Below are 17,412 nucleotides of genomic sequence, written 5' to 3'. Positions count from 1 at the left end.
TAACATATGTTGTGAACTGGTATGTGAAGGCATTTTGGGGAATGATGGCTTCAAATATTCATGCAAATCTTTTTTCCCTTAATTTCATCACAACTCTTACAAAACAGTTCAGCACAGAGAAAATGCTTTATAACGTTTCGGCTGGCCATTGATTTAAGGCTTTTCCTTGGAGATCATGAAAACATATAAAGAGGGGAGCCAGACCAGAACTGTAGGCTTTCGGAGGTGGCATCTGGGGTACCACAGTTGTACCGAAAAGCCAACTGTAAGTAGCATCCTTGTCCTTCCACCAGCAAGTGGAGAGACTACAAGTCCCAGGATTCTTCCACACTTGGAGCCGGGGCGAGGGCGGGGCGGATCTCCGCAGTGACGTCACCGTCCCGGGGCGAGCCGGAGGTGGGCGGGGCGAAGGGGCGGGCCGGGGAGGTGGCGGAGCGCGCTGGTGCTGATGCAGGATGGCTGAGCGCGCAGGAGCCCGGGAGGTCTGAGCCGGGCGAGGCTCGCTCCCAGCGCATCGCCTAGTCCGCCGGCCGCGTGGTCGCGGGCAGGTGGGCCCGGAGCGCTGCGCCCGGCCGGGGCCAGGCCAGGGAAGGCAAGTCTGCAGGACCGGAGGGGCCGGAGGCTTATAGAAACCTACCCTGTCTGGGAGCGGCCCGAGCTGCCCAGCCCGCCGAGTTCGCGATGACCTGCTGAGAAGCTTCGTTGGAGGCTGCAGGCGGTGCGGTTCGTGGCCTCCTCCCTCGTCCTGCTGAGCCCCGGCCCCCCACCCTTCCCCGCTCCCCCTCCCTGCCGCCGGCCGAGATGGCGGATCCAGCCGAATGCAGCATCAAAGTGATGTGCCGGTTCCGGCCCCTCAACGAAGCAGAGATTCTCCGAGGGGACAAATTCATCCCCAAATTTAAAGGCGATGAGACCGTGGTGATTGGGGTAAGTGTCCGGGATGTGTGGCTTCCCCTGCTGCTTCGCGCCGCAGCCGTGCTCCCGAACGCCCCGGACGGCAGAGGTGTTCCGCCACCCCTTCGGACATCCCCCCACAGGGTTGCCCTCTCCCATAGACTTGAAGAGAAACCCCCTCCCCCACGCCCTGTAGTTCGCTTCCTGGCGGTGGAGGGGCGACTGGGGGCGGCAGGGCGGGCCCAGGTGGCGAGAGTAGAGGTGGGGGGCGAGGCAGGGTTCGGCGCCGCCATTGTTCTCGGGGTGGGGGCCCTCGTGGGCCTATTGTTCCAGGCTTGGCCACGCCGCGTGGGTAGAGTGCTCCCGTTACCCTCAAGCGGGGTTCTCAGGTTCCCCTTAAAGTAGGATCTCTGCACCCCACAAATGATTCCAGGCATCAGTTCGATTTATCGAACACTTTACCTGTTCTTCTCACGACCTTTGCAAACGGAAAAGAAAAAAAAGGTACTGGAAAAATCCTAGCCTCGGCTGGGAGCTCCCACGCCGTGTAGACGCGGCTCCCCGCGGCGTTTCACCTTGCCCTGCGTGCAGAAGGAGGGGGATGTAGGGAACACTGATGGCCTTGGTGTCCCCGGGAAGGCCTGGTGTGTCTCCTGCTTCCTCCCAATCCAGGCTGCCCTGGACGTGGTCTCCGGGTCTGACCCCTCCCCAGTGCGGCGACCTGGTGTCCACAGACCCTCGGATGTTCCTCGCCCTGGATGGAGAGTAGGCTGTGTGCCCCCATCTGTGGGGCTAGGGGGCCCAGAGCGTAGCCAAATAGCCCCTCTCTGCCAGGAGTAGAAGTTACTTTGTGTGGTTGGGTCAACCCCCCCCCCCCCCACCTTTCCCTTCGTCCCCTCTTCCCCTCCTCCCACTTGGCTCCCTTTCTGCAGCCCGGGCTGCGGTGGGGGCAGGGAATACCATTGGGTCTTAGTTCTTAAAGCAATATGTCAAATGAAATAAACCAGCCTTTGCCCCCCGCCCTTTCACTCTCCGTTGTCCCCAGCGTGTGTAGCTGACGGTGCCCTCTTTGTATGCGAGCCGCGTGGGGAGGGACCGAGTTAATGGGAGCCTCCCGATCCCCGCTGACATATTCCTGGCAGCCCGCTCGAGGCTGCTGATGCAGCCTTCCCGTCCCTGGCATTGATTAAGTGATGTCATCCCGATTACTGAGCATGCTCCGGCTAACCCCCTCCCTCCGATTCCCCCAGTGGCTGGTGTATTTAGGTCAAGTGATTGACAGGTGACAGTTTATCCAGGGTCTCTTCCGGCCTCTGCCAAGCCTTTCTCGAGCACCAGAGGCTGACGTTTGCCGGCCCAAACAACCCCAGTATCCTCCTTCACCAAGGTTGTGCTGCAGTCCCTGCGAAGGGCCCCCGGGGGACTAGCAGGTGCTAGCAGAATCGGTAGGCGGTCGTTCTCAGGAGAAAGGGAAAGGGTAATGGAGGCAAGGCCCTGGCCTTTGCTCAGGAGCTTCATCTCATACCTCCCTTAGAAAGGGAGCTCCCCATGACCACCTCTTTTCCCCTTCCCATTTTCACAGTCACCTGGAAACCTTGACCTCCAAATGCTACGTGGATTGGTATTTATTCTAAGAGCTGACCTATGAGGGTAGGACAGAGGGCTTTTCTCTCTGCTTAGTGTTAATTTGAAGAGAAGGTGTGTGCTACAGTTATTGATGAGGAGGAGAATTCTATACTTAATGGCAGATATAGGATCTGCAGCCAGCACATGGGGCAGATAGTAGCTTGTTTGGGTTACACCTCTCAGCTGGGATCAGCCTACGGTCTGATTTGCTATTTCCTGAGCCAGGCTGTGGTTTAGATAGAGTGGGAGTTACTGGGGACATCTAGTCCCTGCCCCTTACCTTGTAACAATTTTTTAAACAAATAATTATGCAGCACTAGAGGTTTTAAAGAAAAGACTGGAGTTGTTGTTTCTTCTCCTTCCCCTTCCCCTCCTCCTCCTTCTTTCTCTCTTCCTTCTCTTCCTCCTTCTTCCTCCTTTTCATCTTCCTCTTCTTCCTCCTCCTCCTCCCCCCTTTTTTCTTCCTCCTCTTCCTATTCTTTCTCAGTCTTCTAAGAGGGATACACCAAGACTAATGAAATAGAAAGATCCTCTTTGATCTGTGCGCAAGACAGAGATCCTAAGAACTATACCTATTTCCCATCTAAGAACACATATGTTACTGACTAAATACATTATAACAAAGTCACTATAAGTGACTATAAGTAATTTAAACAAAAAATCGTGGATGTGAATATGCATGTAACTCTTCAACCGTAAAGTGAAAATTTTGGTTATCTCACTATAATCCTTTAATACAACAGTTCTGAATTTTCTTTAAGAAGCTTATTTATTGAAATAAAGCATTCACATAGAAAAGTGTTTTCATAGGGTACAGCTTATAAAGCTCTTGTAAGTAACCACTCCTTTGTAACCACTGGTCAGACTAAAACAGACATTTTGGGGACCCCAGAAGTCCCATTAGGATCCCTCCCAGTCACTAGCTGCCTCTCCTTTAGGGTAACCACTCTTTTAACTTCTGATGCTATAGATTAGCGTTTTTTTTTTTTAAATAAACTTGATATACATAAAACCATATAGTATGTTTGCTTTGTGTGTGGCTTCTTGCAGTCAGCATCATGCTTGTCAAATTCATCCATGCTGTGGTGTGTAGCAAGTTTGTTATCCTCTTTGTTCTGTAGTACCCCATTGTATGAATGTACCACAGTTTGTTTGTCCGTCAACTGTTGGTAGACATTTAGTTCGTTTCCAGTTTGGGGTTAATATGGACAAAAGCTGCTATGAACATTGTTTTATACATTTTTTGGTGAGAGTGCATACAGAACAGAAGACCATCAGATGCTGAAGATGTTGGGATTGTGCTAGGACCATTCTTTTCCAAAATAATAATGTGTAACCAAAGGAAAGGACCATTCTAGCAGCCCTTATCATGTTTTGTACACTGAGTGGAATGGTTCCCATGTCAGTTCAGTTGCAATTAGCCCACATATCTGGTTCAGTTGCAGGTGGAGACTGCTTTAGGTGAGCATTTCTTTCCTTGCTTGTAGAAGTGCAGATTGTGTGGATGACCAAAGAAGGCCAGAACCATCCAGAAATGTCAGTCATCTTCACTCCCAACAGATACATGTAAAAAATGAATTTCTGGGGGAGTTAGCTGTTAGTCTAAATTCAGAATCCCAAAATTCTCTCTCTCTCTTTTTTTAAACCACAGTCATTTTTTTTTTCTTTAAATTTCTGTTCAATTTTTATGGAGATGTATGTTAAGAGAGATTTTGCAGGTGGAGTTTCTAGATTTATCTGTTTAAGAAAATGTCCTGTCTTGCAGGAATCATCTCTACCACTCTTGCATTTTTTTTCCCGGCTCCTATACAAAGCTTCCTTTCTCTGAGCACCCCAGCCACAGTCTCTCCCCACTTTGAACTCCTATGGCAATAATTTGTATATGATCTTGTAACTTTGTTGTCTTAGATTGTTATTAGTTTTATCATATGTCTAATGACATTGTAAGCCATGTATAGAGATACTGACCATCTATATCTTGCTTCTTTGTACTTCCCAGGGCCTTGCCCACAGAAAGCACTTAATAAGTATTTATTTATCTCTTTGTTGAATCTAGAAGTCTTCACTTTGGTGTATTTAACTTATTTTGTGGGCTGTTAATTGGCTCTAGGCGTCAGGGAGTAGGTAAAAAACCAGTTTTAAAGAGAAGTGCTATTCCTTTGAGCAGCCCTGGTAAGACAGCAGAATATCATAAGAAAATTGGGAATTTACTTTCAGCTTTGTTAAAAATTGGAAAAGCTATCGACAGTGGTGGTGAGCTGGAAGTGGAGGGTGGGGATGGTCTAGTGATTAGAAAGGGACTCCACATAAATGAATTCTTCAGAGGAAAAATATTGGATTTATAGCGTATCTCGAAGTACACTTTCCATCCCCCCACCCCGCTTCCCCCGTTGGCTGCTTAAAGTCCTGGTGAGTCAGCCATTACTTAAGGCTCTGACTATTGGTTTTGATGTATCTGTATTGATATAAACTCTGTCTTGGAGAGTTCCCAGTAAGGTTCTTTGAAATAGACCTTGACACTTAAGTTTCCTCATTTGGGGCTTTCCTCTTCAAAGTCCTAGGGAAGCAGTAAGTTCTGACCTATTTGACATCAGCCATGAGCTCCGAGCTAGTCAGTGGCATAGAAGGTAGCCTCACTTTGCAGGAACTTAGATTAGTTGTGGGCAGTGAATGGGCAAGAAAGAACCAGGACTGAGATCTCATTCCAAGTTAGAGTTACTGTGGAGATTAAAGACTAAAGAAGTAAAGAAATATGGCTCATTTTTTTCTTTTTGTCCATAATAATGGTCTCTAAAACCAAGAATATTAAACAGTTTTCATTTTAAATTTATATGCAGTAAAATCACTTTTTTGGGGATATAGGTCTATCCTTGGGTCTTTGATAAGTACAGAGTTGTGTCGCTATGCTCTATTAGTTTCCTTTTGCTGCTGTAACATAATTACAGATTAAAGGCTTAAAACTATACAGGTTGGGGCGCCTGGGTGGCTCAGTGGGTTAAGCCGCTACCTTCGGCTCAGGTCATGATCTCAGGGTCCTGGGATCGAGCCCCATATCGGGCTCTCTGCTCAGCAGGGAGCCTGCTTCCCTCTCTCTCTCTGCCTGCCTCTCTGTCTACTTGTGATCTCTCTCTGTCAAATAAATAAAAAAATAAAATCTTAAAAAAAAAAAAACTATACAGGTTAATTATCACACAGTTTCTGTAGATCAGAATCCATCAGAGCTGCTAGTTTCTCTGTTTAGAGTCTCTAAGGTCAAGACCAAGCTACATGGCAGGGCCATGTTCTGTTCTAGGGGCAAATCCACTTCTTTGCTCATTCAGGTTGGTGGCAGAATCCTTATGGTTGTAGGAGTGAGGTCCCGTTTCCTTGCTGGCTGTCAGGCCTGGCTGTTCTCAGATTCTAGAGTCCACTGCGAGGTCCTAGTCACATGGCCCCCTTGTCTGTCATAAAAACCAACAATACGTTGGTCCCTCTTATGGGTCACATCTCCCCTGCAACTTCCATGGCATGTCTGTCTTCCTGACTCTTCTGCCTCCCCCTTCCACTTTTAAGGGCCTGTCTGATTACAGTGAGCCCACCCAGGTAATCTGCCAACATCTCTGCATTTTAAGGTCATCTGATTAGCAACCTTAATTACATCTGCAAAGTCCCTTTTACCCTGTAACATTCATGTATTCACAGATTCGAGCAATTAGAGTATGAACATCTTTTGAGGCCATTATTCTGCCTACCACACACCAGCTTACTCAGGATATTAAAGTTTTGTTTATGCTCCCAACCAAAGCCCTCATGTTACCCCTCTGTAGTCAAACCTTCTCCTGTCTTTTAACCCCCGACAGCCACTTTCTCTTCCTCTCTATAATCTTTTTCTAGACTGTCATGAAAATGGAAACACATATTAAAGATCTTTTTGAGTCTGGATTCTTCTACTTAAGAACTCTTAGAGAGTTGTGTTGTTATTGCATGTATCAATGGTGTATTTCTTTTTATTGCTTAGTGGTACTCCGTTACTTGGATATAACACAGTTTGTTTATCCATTCTTCCAGTGAAGGGCTTTTGGGTTGTTTCCAGCTTCGATTGATGATGAATAAAACTGCTGTAGGCCTTTGCATTTAGGATTTGGTTTTTTTAAAGATTTTTTTAAAAGATATTATTTATTTGACAGAGAGACAGGGCAAGAGAGGGAACACAAGCAGGAGGAATGGAAGAGGAGAAGCATGCTCCCCGCTGAGCAGGGCTCTGTCCCAGGACCCTGGGATCATGACCTGAGCCAAAGGCAGATGCTTAACAACTGAGCCACCCAGGTGCCCCGCATTTAGGTTTTTGTGTGAGGGTAAATTTTTATTTCTCTTGGGTAAATACCTAAGATTATATCAATCATATTTAACTCTAAGAAACTGCCCAACGATTTTTCAGAGTGGTCGTACCATTTTGTATTCCTTCCTAAAAGTAATATTTTAAGCCAGGATTTTATTGATTTAAAAGGTTTATTATTTATTTATTTATTTATTTGAGAGAGAATGAGAGCAGGGAGAAAGCAGGGAGAGCAGGGGGAGGGGCAGAGGAAGAAGCAGACTCCCCACTGAGGAGGGAGCCAGACACGGGGCTTGATCCCAGGACTCTAGGATCATGACCTGAGCTAAAGGCAGATGCTTAACCAACTGAGCCACTGAGGCACCCCAAGCCAGGATTTTAAAGAGTTTATTCAGTCACTGTGTCTAAGTGAATACTAATAGTAGTGTTCAGTAGTTGAGATAGATCAGTCCTTCATTCTTCTGTGCCCTAAGTTCAGAGATGTTTATACCACTTGAAAATGAACTAGTGGTTTCCAGTAAACATACGCTCTGAATCCCTGGGATGAGTGAACACAAGAGAGTCACTATATGTGCCCCTGAGGCCACTCTCTGTTCAAGGTGAGCACACAGTCGGTACTTCCTAAATGATTGGGGTTGGTAGAGGCCGCAGAGAGAGTTGGACAGAACTGAGTGAAGTTTCACTAGCTAGCTGTGGGGCTGTTTTTCAAGTTAAGCTTTTCTTGGCCTCAGTTTGATCATATTTAAAATGGAGATATAATTACTTATCTCACAGGGCCATTAGAATGAAATGAAAGGAAGTGGTCAAAAGAGTATCTAGCACAGAGAAAATGCTCAGTAAATGCTAATTATCCTTCATGTTTCCTATTGGCCTTGTAATTTTCTCATTTTTCAGGATCAGCTTTGCCCCCCAAAATTATTGCCCTTAACTCTATCCCCTGGAAACCATTTGTACTCCCATTTCTTAGGTTTTCGTTCACTCTCTTCTCCTGCTTGCAAGAGCCTCTTTTTTCATCTTATTTGTGAAATTCCTATCCATCCATGAAGGTAGAGCTCACTGACTGTTTATTTACAGACTATATAAGCTGATCCTTTTATTTGCAGTGATCATTTATAAGAAAGAGTGTGTGTATGTGTGTGTGTGTGTGTGTGTGTGTGTGTGTGTGTGTGTGTTTTATGGGTCTCTGCCCCCTTCCCTGTAGTTGTTTAGTTGCTTAGTAAATGTACCTTGATTGCGGCTTCCTTCTTCTCTTGTTCGGTGTGTGGAATCAGGTCTCCATAAATGCCAATTTCTGCATTACCTTAAATAACTTGGGTTATCACTGGGGATTTCCCTCTGCCTCCACCTGTGCTCATCTGGCCCAACTCCCTTATTTAATGACAATGTTTTCCATTCTTGGCTTTTCTTCCCCATTTAAAATAGGAAACCTCCCCCACCTCTGGGTTCCCTTTGGTCCCTGCCTCAGATTTCTAACCTGTGTCTACTTATTAAACAAGCAAAAACAGAACTACCTGCTCCCTAATGATTTTTCTTGAGTTAAGAAAAACTAGTCCCATTGACAGATCCAATTTCACCTTATTTCTCTTGGGTTATTTACAAGGTCCTCTTTTTGTGGCTGAGAAAGGTCCTCCTTTAACCCATTTGCTGCACGCCAACCAAATTCCTTTCAGCAGGAGACTGACTTGTTGCTTGTATGGTAGTGCAGAAAGCATGGGAGATCACGCAGAAAGCATGGGAGAACATGGAGTTTCAGATTGCTCAACGTGGTTGGCATAAGTTAGACAGCCCAGGACCATCTTCCTGCTCTGCACCTTTTAGTTGCGTGGACTTGGACAGACTGCTAAAGTTTCAGCCTCCTGGCCTGTGCAATAGGGCTAATATCACTGTCCATCTTGTAGGGTTATTGTGATGGTCAGAAGAGTGAATGCACACAGAGTGCTGTGCACAGTGCCTGGTATAGAGCGGGCATTCAGAAACTCTCCGTTTTATAAGACCCACTAGTGGTTACTTCTCTGGGCTCTTGTCAGAGTGATTAATCTTGGGAAAGCCCAGATCCCTCTCAGCTTTCCTGGTACCCTCAGGTTGTGTGTGTGTGGGGGGATTATTCTGACACTTAGAAAAATAGGAAGGAAGATTATTGTGATAGGTGTCAATTCTATCAGAATTGGGGAGACAAGTGAGGCTCAATTCCAGATACCAGGGGAGCTAGGTTGTGGGGGTGGGGAGGTGGATGAATGGATAGCTCTTAAAGGAGGCATCAGTTCTTGCTAAACTGACCTAACAGGATTCTTGCTGAAGGCATGCCAGATACCCAGGTGTCGCGATCTAAGTACCAAGGTAATCAAGGGTGCTGAGATATTGAGGGTGGAGGGATCTTTCTCTAAACTGCCCTAGCAAGTTTCTTGCTAACACTGGACTCTGCAGGGACAGACACGGAAGTTTAAGGTCAAGGCCCAGTTGAGAGGAGGGCTCAGAGGAGCCTGACTAAAGTTTGGTCAAGGAGAGAGCCTTTGTCAGCTGAAACCCAGATGATTCGGTGGGGCATTCAAGACCTGTATTGGGGGCCTGCCTGACTTCCTGACCTCACCCCGACACCCCATGTTCCAACTATGCTTCTCTTCCCCCAAATGATTAGGCTGCTAAGTGTCCCCACCCTACTCCAGCTGCTTATACCCCACATGCCTGGAACAACTGTCCTCAAAGTGAAGCTAAATGGCAAGCATCCATTCGCTTTTAGGGTCTCATCCCATTAGTGCCTCCCCTGAGAATTTTTCTGACCAGCCCTTTTGCCCCTCAGCCCTGGCCAGAATTAGACACTTCCTCCTGTGCTCCCCTTATCCATGGATAGCTCCTGACCGACCTCCCCCAGCACTGTGTTTCATTTATTTGGGTATATAGGTCCTTTCTTTCAAGAAAACTGAAAATCCTTTGAAGGAAGGAAATGTGTGCCATTTTTAAACATCTCCAAGGCCTGGAACAGTGCCTGAAACAGAGGAGATGTTCAGGACCAGATGTCTTTTGAAAGAAATAGAAGAATGATCATCCTAGGCTGTTAGATGTTACAGCCTGGAGTTACTTGCTTGGGTTTTTACCCTGACCCCTCTCCAGCTCTGGTAATTTGTTTTTCTTACCTTGGACATCTTCGTGGTTTTATCGTTACTGTCTCAAATGAGATAGTTTTTTCAGCATTCTGACATATTTCATGTTCATTGCAAAAATACTCAGATCATGCAGAAAAGCAAGAAGAAGGTGTAAAAAACACTTTTAATTTTACGAACCAGGAAATACCATAGTTAACGTTCATTGTGTATCTCAGAACCTTTCCATTCTGTAAAATGCCATACTTTGTTTTAAACCAAAGATAGGAATTTTGTAAAAATCTGTTTTGAAACCCACTGTTTTGCTTAATGGTATACTTGGGATATCAGCATTTTTAGAGGCTGTATATAACTCTATTATATATCTAATCAATTCTTTAACCATTTCCTAATGTTAGACATTTAGATATTTCTGCTTGTTTTTCTTTCTGTTATAAACAGAGTGTGATAAACATTGGTGCACACATCTTTTTGTGCACTTGATCGATTGTTGTTTTAGAATACATTCTCCAGAATTGGGATTGCTGGGTAATAGGATATAGAGGATTTTAAGGCAGCCATAGTTTTTTGAGCGAGAGCAGTTCAGAGATGGTAAATTGTCCTGTTTTATACTCTCACTTCTTTGCCTACCAGCTGGAATTGCTGCCAGTGTTTCTCATAAGGCATCCCTTCATACCTGAACTAAATTAGATTCTTACCAAGAGTATGTGCTTTGTCATGCACTGTTAACCCGTAAAGCCAGAACACGGCAATGCCTTCAGACTTTTAATGGAAACCATACGATTTTGTAGGCTGTCTCTTGTCAGTTTCAATATCCCAAAGGATGTTGTTTCCTGGAAGTGATCAAAAGCTAACTCTCTCTCTCGAGGCAGAAAAAGATAGAGGCCAAGATTGTAGTCTTAAAGAAAAATAGGGTGGATGCACTCTTTCTCCTTGGTGCTAATATTGAATGGCCTGTGATACCTTCTGGGCAGCAAGTGGTACGTTGAAAAGGGATCAAATAACCCTCACAAAAAAGCCCTAGAAAGAGTGCCCCTCCCAACGCCTCTGATTATTAGGTACTCTTTTAAGAAACTTATTGTATAAAATTCCAAACATGCACCAAGTAGAAATAATAACAAAATGTACCCCCAAGAACCTATCAACCAGTTTAAGCATTAACAAATGGCCAATTTTATTTTTTGTATATTCTTCTACTCAACTTTCCTCCCCAAATTACCTGATTGTTTTAAAGTGAAATCTCACATTATTTTATCCCTAACCTATCACACACAAACACACACACGTGTATGTATGTGTGTTTGTATGTGTGTGTATGTGATATATATATATATATATATATATACATATATGATCAGTTCTCTTTTAAAACCTCAATAATATTATCACAACTAAAATATGAGCAATTCCTTAATGTCAAATACTCAGATTTCCCCCCAACTTCATAAATTTCTTCCGCAGATGGTTTGCTCAAATCAGAATATTAGGTGATACTGATTTTAAGTGAGGAGAAAATGCTCCTCCATAATCGACCTTGGAAACAAAAAAAGGAGGCTTTTGCTATGGAGTCATGTGGGACAGTAGAACCACACACAGGGCAATCAGGCTAATCAGGATTTCCGGCCCACCTCCCTTAACAATGGTCACATCCCACTTATTCTTTCTAATGAACCAGTGCCAACAGTTCAGTGTCACCCAGAAAAGCTATTTAAAGAGCTTTGTGCGTTATAGCTTCTCCCCCGTGCTTTTGCCTGGCTTTAGTTGGTTCTATAAACATTAGGAAAGCAGACGGATTGAGATTCACTCAGTTGTCTTCTGAGCTTAGTACCACCCTTATCAGATTGGTACCAACTACATTTACAGCAATTCTTTTAGGTGTTTCTAGGTGTATTAATATTTATTCCCTTTTCAGTCCATGAATACCGATCCTTGATGTGAATTGAATATTGGAAAATAAATCCAACAGAGCTGAAGGGGAAAAAATGTATGTGTGAGAACAGAATTCACTGCAACATACTACTTTAAGGAAAAAGGTTTGTAGTTGTCTTTTTGTCTTTCGTATTCCTTTTCTCACTCAAAAAAAAAAAAAAATGCTTTGTGGGCATCTGGGTGGCTCAGTTAGTTCAGCGCCTGCCTTCTGCTCAGATCATGATCCTGGAGTCCTGGATCAGCCTCCCTGCTCAGGGGGGAGCCTGCTTCTCCCTCTCCCTCTGCCTGTCACCATCACCCCCCCCAACCCCTGCCCCATGGCTTGTGCTCTCTCTCTGTCAAATTAAAAAAAAAAAGCTTTGAAGGGAGATGGAGTTGGAGAAAAACTACAAATTTAAAAAAAAAATCAAAATCCTGGTAATTTATGCTTTAACTTCTGAGACTGTAGTGTATGCTTGTAAGAGCTGCCAATCAACAATAGTGTTCTAGAAGCCATTTGTTTCAAGATCTCAGCAACACAATTCTGGACTGACACGTCTCGGGGACTCTTCCTTTCTCGGGTCCTCTCATAGAGCAGTCTCTCCCATTTTCAGGTTTTGTTTTGCCTCATGAGGAAACGAAAAGCAGTCTGCTTCAATTCACTGAAGAGGTTATGTCATAGCTTTTTTCTGAACAATGTCTGGTACCTCACTCCTCAGAGATCATTGATTTTCTTCTGGGAATCTGGCTAAATAACAACTCCATGTGACATCAGAAACTTTGGATAGTCTTGGGGGAAGGGATTTCTGCTTCTCTGTCATAGCTGTCTCCTACCTTATAGAGGGGCACAAATTCCATTCCAACTGGTGAGTGTCCAGACCAGTCTTGGTCCTGGTCACTGGTGGGCAGGATCCCTTGAGAGGTGGTTAGTTCCTTCCAGTATCTAGCCTTTGTGGTGAGTTAACCTCTGTGGGGTCTGGCTTCCTGGGCTGGCTTCTAGGAGTTATTCTTCTGTCTCTTCTCTGCATGCTGCTGAGTGGGTAAGTTAGGCTGTGTCCACAGATTCAGGCCAAGGTGGGCTGATCTCAAGGTCCGGAAAAGGTTGGGTTGCTGGATGGAGGAGTGATGAGTTAAGAAAGGTAGAAAGACCACGTAACTCTACTCACTTGGCCAGGTTTGGTATTGGGGTGATGGGCACTGGTGCCCTGCCCAAGTGGACCTGGAAACTTCAGCAAACTCTCCCACCCCGCAGGTAGGAGGGACTGATGGTTAGGGGAGGCTTCTGGCTTTTTGGGTCCTTTGTACCGATGTCATCGTATAGCGTCAAAACCTCCTAACTAGGAGCACCTGGGTGGCTCAGTGGGTTGGGCCTCTGTCTTCGGCTCAGGTCATGATCCCGGGGTCCTGGGATTGAGCCCCCCATTGGGCTCTCTGCTCAGCAGGGAGCCTGCTATCCCGCCCACCCTCTCTGCCTGCCTCTCTGCCTCCTTGTGATCTCTCGCTCTCTGTCAAATAAATAAAATCTTAAAAAAAAAAAACCCTCCTAACTAATGGTTTATTTATATAATATTTGTGGAAAGTAGACTTTAGAAAGGAAGTGTTTAGCTCTTTGGTAATAATTACTAGACAACAAAACCTACTAATTATGTGTTCAAACAAGTGGGAAAAAAACACCCACAGTACTATATCCTAGTATAACAACACTTGCTTGTTCGTTTATTAAATGTTTCTTAATAAATATGGCTCTTAAAAAGATGGGCTTGAAGATCTGTTTTAAACTGTAATTTCTGGTCTAGACATTTAACCAAAAGAGACCATAAAAATATATACCTACTTGATAGTTCTTTAGTTCTATTAAAAAACAAGTATAAAGAGGTAATATAGACATTCATGGAAAACTTGAAATTTATTACTATGAAAAATGTTTCCTTTTCTAAAAAGTAAAAGTAAAGTTTTCGGACTTTGCGGTAATACTCTGCTGTCCAGTACGGAAGCCACTGGCCTCCTGCAGCTAGTGATCTCTTTGCAGGGTAGCTGGCCCAACTTGGGGTGTGCAGTAGAGGTAACACTTACACTGGCTTTTAAAGACTTAGTACAGAAAAGAGGAATATAAAATATCCCACTTTTGTGTATTCATTACATTTTGAAATGATAGTGTTTTGGCTATATTAGGCTCAATAACATTAGTAAAATGATTTTCCCCTTTTTATTTTTTATTTTTTTAAAGGTGTACATTTATTCATTTATTAAAGGTGTAAATAAAATGTTTACAGTAGTCAATATAAAAAACTATTGAAAACCTATATATCTGTTTAGTATTGGAATTTTTAGACAACTAGTTCTGTATAGGAAAATATGCATTATAATAATTACTATTATATAACAATTTATAATAATTAACCAATTATGATGGCTTAATTGAAGGGAGGTGATACTAGCAAGTTTAACTAGAACTATTTATTCCCCAAATGCAAAATTTAAATAACATTAATTTTATTTAAGAGTGGTATAATATTTAAAAAACGAATCATAATCTCCAATTGTATTGTAAATTTAAAACAAATACCTTAAGATTGTTTGTCAGAGTGGTCATTTACCAAAAAAAAAAACTGTTTAGGGACAGGGGAAGAGTGTATGCCAGATGTACTGGCAAACTTTACTATATGTGACTGTATTAAGATAAACACTGTCTTTCCAGTATCTTGAAATCCTGGTATGTAGTATAGAAGTCAACAAACTCATGGAGAGTCCAAATCCTTTAAAGAACTGTTAATCAGGGACACCTGGGTGGCTCAGTCGGTTAAGTGGCTGCCTTCGGCTCAGGTCATGATCCCAGCGTCCTGGGATCAAGTCCCACATCGGGCTCCTTGCTCAGCAGGGAGTCTGCTTCTCCTTCTGCCTCTGCCTGCCACTCTGTCTGCCTGTGCTCACTCTCTCTGACAAATACATAAATAAAATCTTAAAAAAAAAAAAAAAAACTGTTAATCATTTAAAGAATTAAAAAAAAAACCCTAAAATGTCAAATTCAACCTAAAAATGTCTTGGAACCACTGTGGATTTTAATTTATTTTATTTTTATTTAATTTATTTAATTTGGACTAGTGGTAAAGCCTTTTTTGACCTTTGAAATGTTTCATGGTCTGATGAACTAATTGGTAGAATAGAATAAACTATTCCTATGGGAGAACACTAAGAGATGTTTGAGTTCTACTTCAAGGTTGTTTTTTATCCCCTTTTTATTTTTAAATAAATAATTTAACACGTGACTAGTGGGAAATTTAAAGTTACGCATGTGGCTTGCGTTCTTTGTTGGAATTGCACTTCTTTTGGACAGTGTTGCACTAACCTTTTGATGCCAACACTGTTTCTGCATTCATTAATTTTAGTTCCACTTTGGTGCTTTGAGGGCTTATTGCATGCTAAGCTAAATAAGTCAAGATCTCTGCCATCTATAACCATATCTGTAATCCAAGAGAAGAAGGCAAGTGAAAAAAAAAAAAAAGAGAGAGAGAAAGAAAAGATTAGCATGCTGTGCTGGGACTGTCCAGAGAAAAGAGGAAACAAAGCCTTGCTGGAGTTAAGAAGAGAGAAAGCACATGGAGTTGTGTTCAGGGAAACCTCTGCAGAAGGATCATTGATCATTACCTTGAGGCTGGGGCAGGCTCTTCTTTGCACGTATAAAATTTGCTCCTAAGTTACGTTGCAGTTCTACATAGCTGCTTCAGACAGTTCCATTTCGAAGTGTTGGGAGAAAATCTGAGAAGTCATGCATGCTGTAGCCCTGTCCGTTTCTCTGCTGTCACTCCCCGCTCCCCCATAAATATTGTGACATAGAGCGTTGCCGGAGGAGCTTCGGGAGGAGCTGCCCACCCGCGCCTATAATGAAGTACTGGCCGTTAACAATAGCGGCTCTGATGAGCTTGCAGGGGGTGACATTGGGAACACCTACGAGGTGACTGGCATGTTGTCTTTGAAGAATGCCCCGGACCCTCCGGGCTGCACAGCTCCTACCTCGGCCATTCTGGGGACCACGCCCTTGGAGTCCGCCTCCTAGGCGGATGGGTTTTTTTAGTTCCACCGCAAATCTGCCACTTACCTCCCGCAGGCATTCTGTTACTAATGCTAGGAATGACAAAACCTCAGGTCCTGGAAATCCATTTCTCTTTAGCATTGGCGCCTCCTAATGGGGTCCCTCCACCCTGCGGAACAAAAGCCCACATTAGGAGGCCGGCTGATGGGAGGAGGCGACACGGTGGGAGAGCCTAGAAACGCCGGTCTGCCTGGTCGCTCTGCAGGTGCCTCTTTGTTCTGGCATCTGTGAGGGAGAGGTCGCCCTGCAGGTGAAGACCATACAGCTCTTTGGACAGAGAGTTGGTTCTGGGGAGGGGGGTGGGGGGTGGCTGGGAATCCCCCCCCCCTCCCCCGGCCCCCATCATGACCCTTTTTGTCTGGGCTGGCACAGAATTGACTTCTCCTCCTTTCTAAATGGCCAAAACTCCACGATGATCACATGAAGAACAATAACACAAAACCAGCCACAATCTTACCACCATGCATGATCCAGTTTACTTTTTATATCCTCCTCCTCCCTCTCCTCATTGACCCTTAACATTCCAAAACATGTATTTCTAACTCTGGAGATATAGTTCTGCCCCTCCCCCCCTTTCCCCTAAGTTTACTCCATAAATGATTTCCCACCTTGTATAATATCTTCATGGTTGTAATTTTCAGTGCAGATTTAAGTGCCCATTGGGCGATGGATCACAGTTGGCTAACCCCTCCGGTGTTGCTGGCATTTAGATCCCAGCTTCGCCTTACTTTGAGGGCTGGTTTAGTGACCATCCCTATGCACAGAGCTGTTTTCTTCTGTTGAGTTGTTTCTGGAGGATGCGTTCTCCAGAAGTGGGTTTACTGGACCCAGTGCTATGAACACATCACTATCTTACTGAGTATTACCCACTGCTTTCTGCAGGGACCAGTTCCTATAGCCTTTGGGGATTTGAGTGTCCTATGTGGCAGTGAATTTATTTTTGACGGAAAGTGTACATAACTGAAGCCATATTTAACATAATGTGTTTCTGATGGTGTGGGAGTTGTGGGGAAGACTTGGGCATTGTAGGTGAGGACTCTTTAATTTGGGTTATTGTACGTGTCAGAGGCTCCTCAGTGTATGACAGTAGTCTCGTGTCTGTTGGTCTTGCCTATTTTGAGGGAAGAGATGATGGAAAACAACCCTCTGAAGTGGCTTAATTCTGGCAGAATTTCTTCAACACTAAATTTCCTTCCAGAAGATGTAATTTATTTGGAAAGTGAGTATGGGATGTTGGAGAGAACGGGCTTTTCAACTTGGATATTTAGGACTGTATTTAGAAAAAATTCCTCAAGGTTTTTAAAGTTAAGGATAGCCTCTTTTTTATCTTCTATTGTCCCCACCCCACCCTATCCCAAACACAACCCTAGGCAACAATGGGTTCAGTATAAATATCAGGTATTAATAGTATCTTGATCAACAGAACTACAGACAATGTATGTATTACTGCTCTTCTCATAGACCTTTACGCATCTATTTGA

The 17,412-nt window shown here is 44.1% G+C and overlaps 1 protein-coding gene across 1 annotated transcript in view; it reads left to right on the top strand.

Moving 5' to 3' along the window:
* The first annotated feature begins 411 nt into the window (after positions 1-411).
* The window catches only part of KIF5C (kinesin family member 5C), a 152,893-nt gene continuing 135,892 nt past the window's right edge, over positions 412-17,412 (top strand). The window contains exon 1 of the mRNA XM_032856096.1: positions 412-927. Coding sequence (XP_032711987.1) covers positions 802-927 — 126 coding nt within the window. The 5' untranslated portion in view covers positions 412-801. The remainder of the gene's footprint in view (positions 928-17,412) is intronic.

Source organism: Lontra canadensis, unplaced genomic scaffold, assembly GCF_010015895.1.
Source record: "Lontra canadensis isolate GAN:19392208 unplaced genomic scaffold, GSC_riverotter_1.0 scaffold11, whole genome shotgun sequence".
NCBI lineage: Eukaryota > Metazoa > Chordata > Mammalia > Carnivora > Mustelidae > Lontra > Lontra canadensis.
Note: the sequence above shows the minus strand (reverse complement) of the source record. Positions and strands in the feature narration are given on the sequence as shown.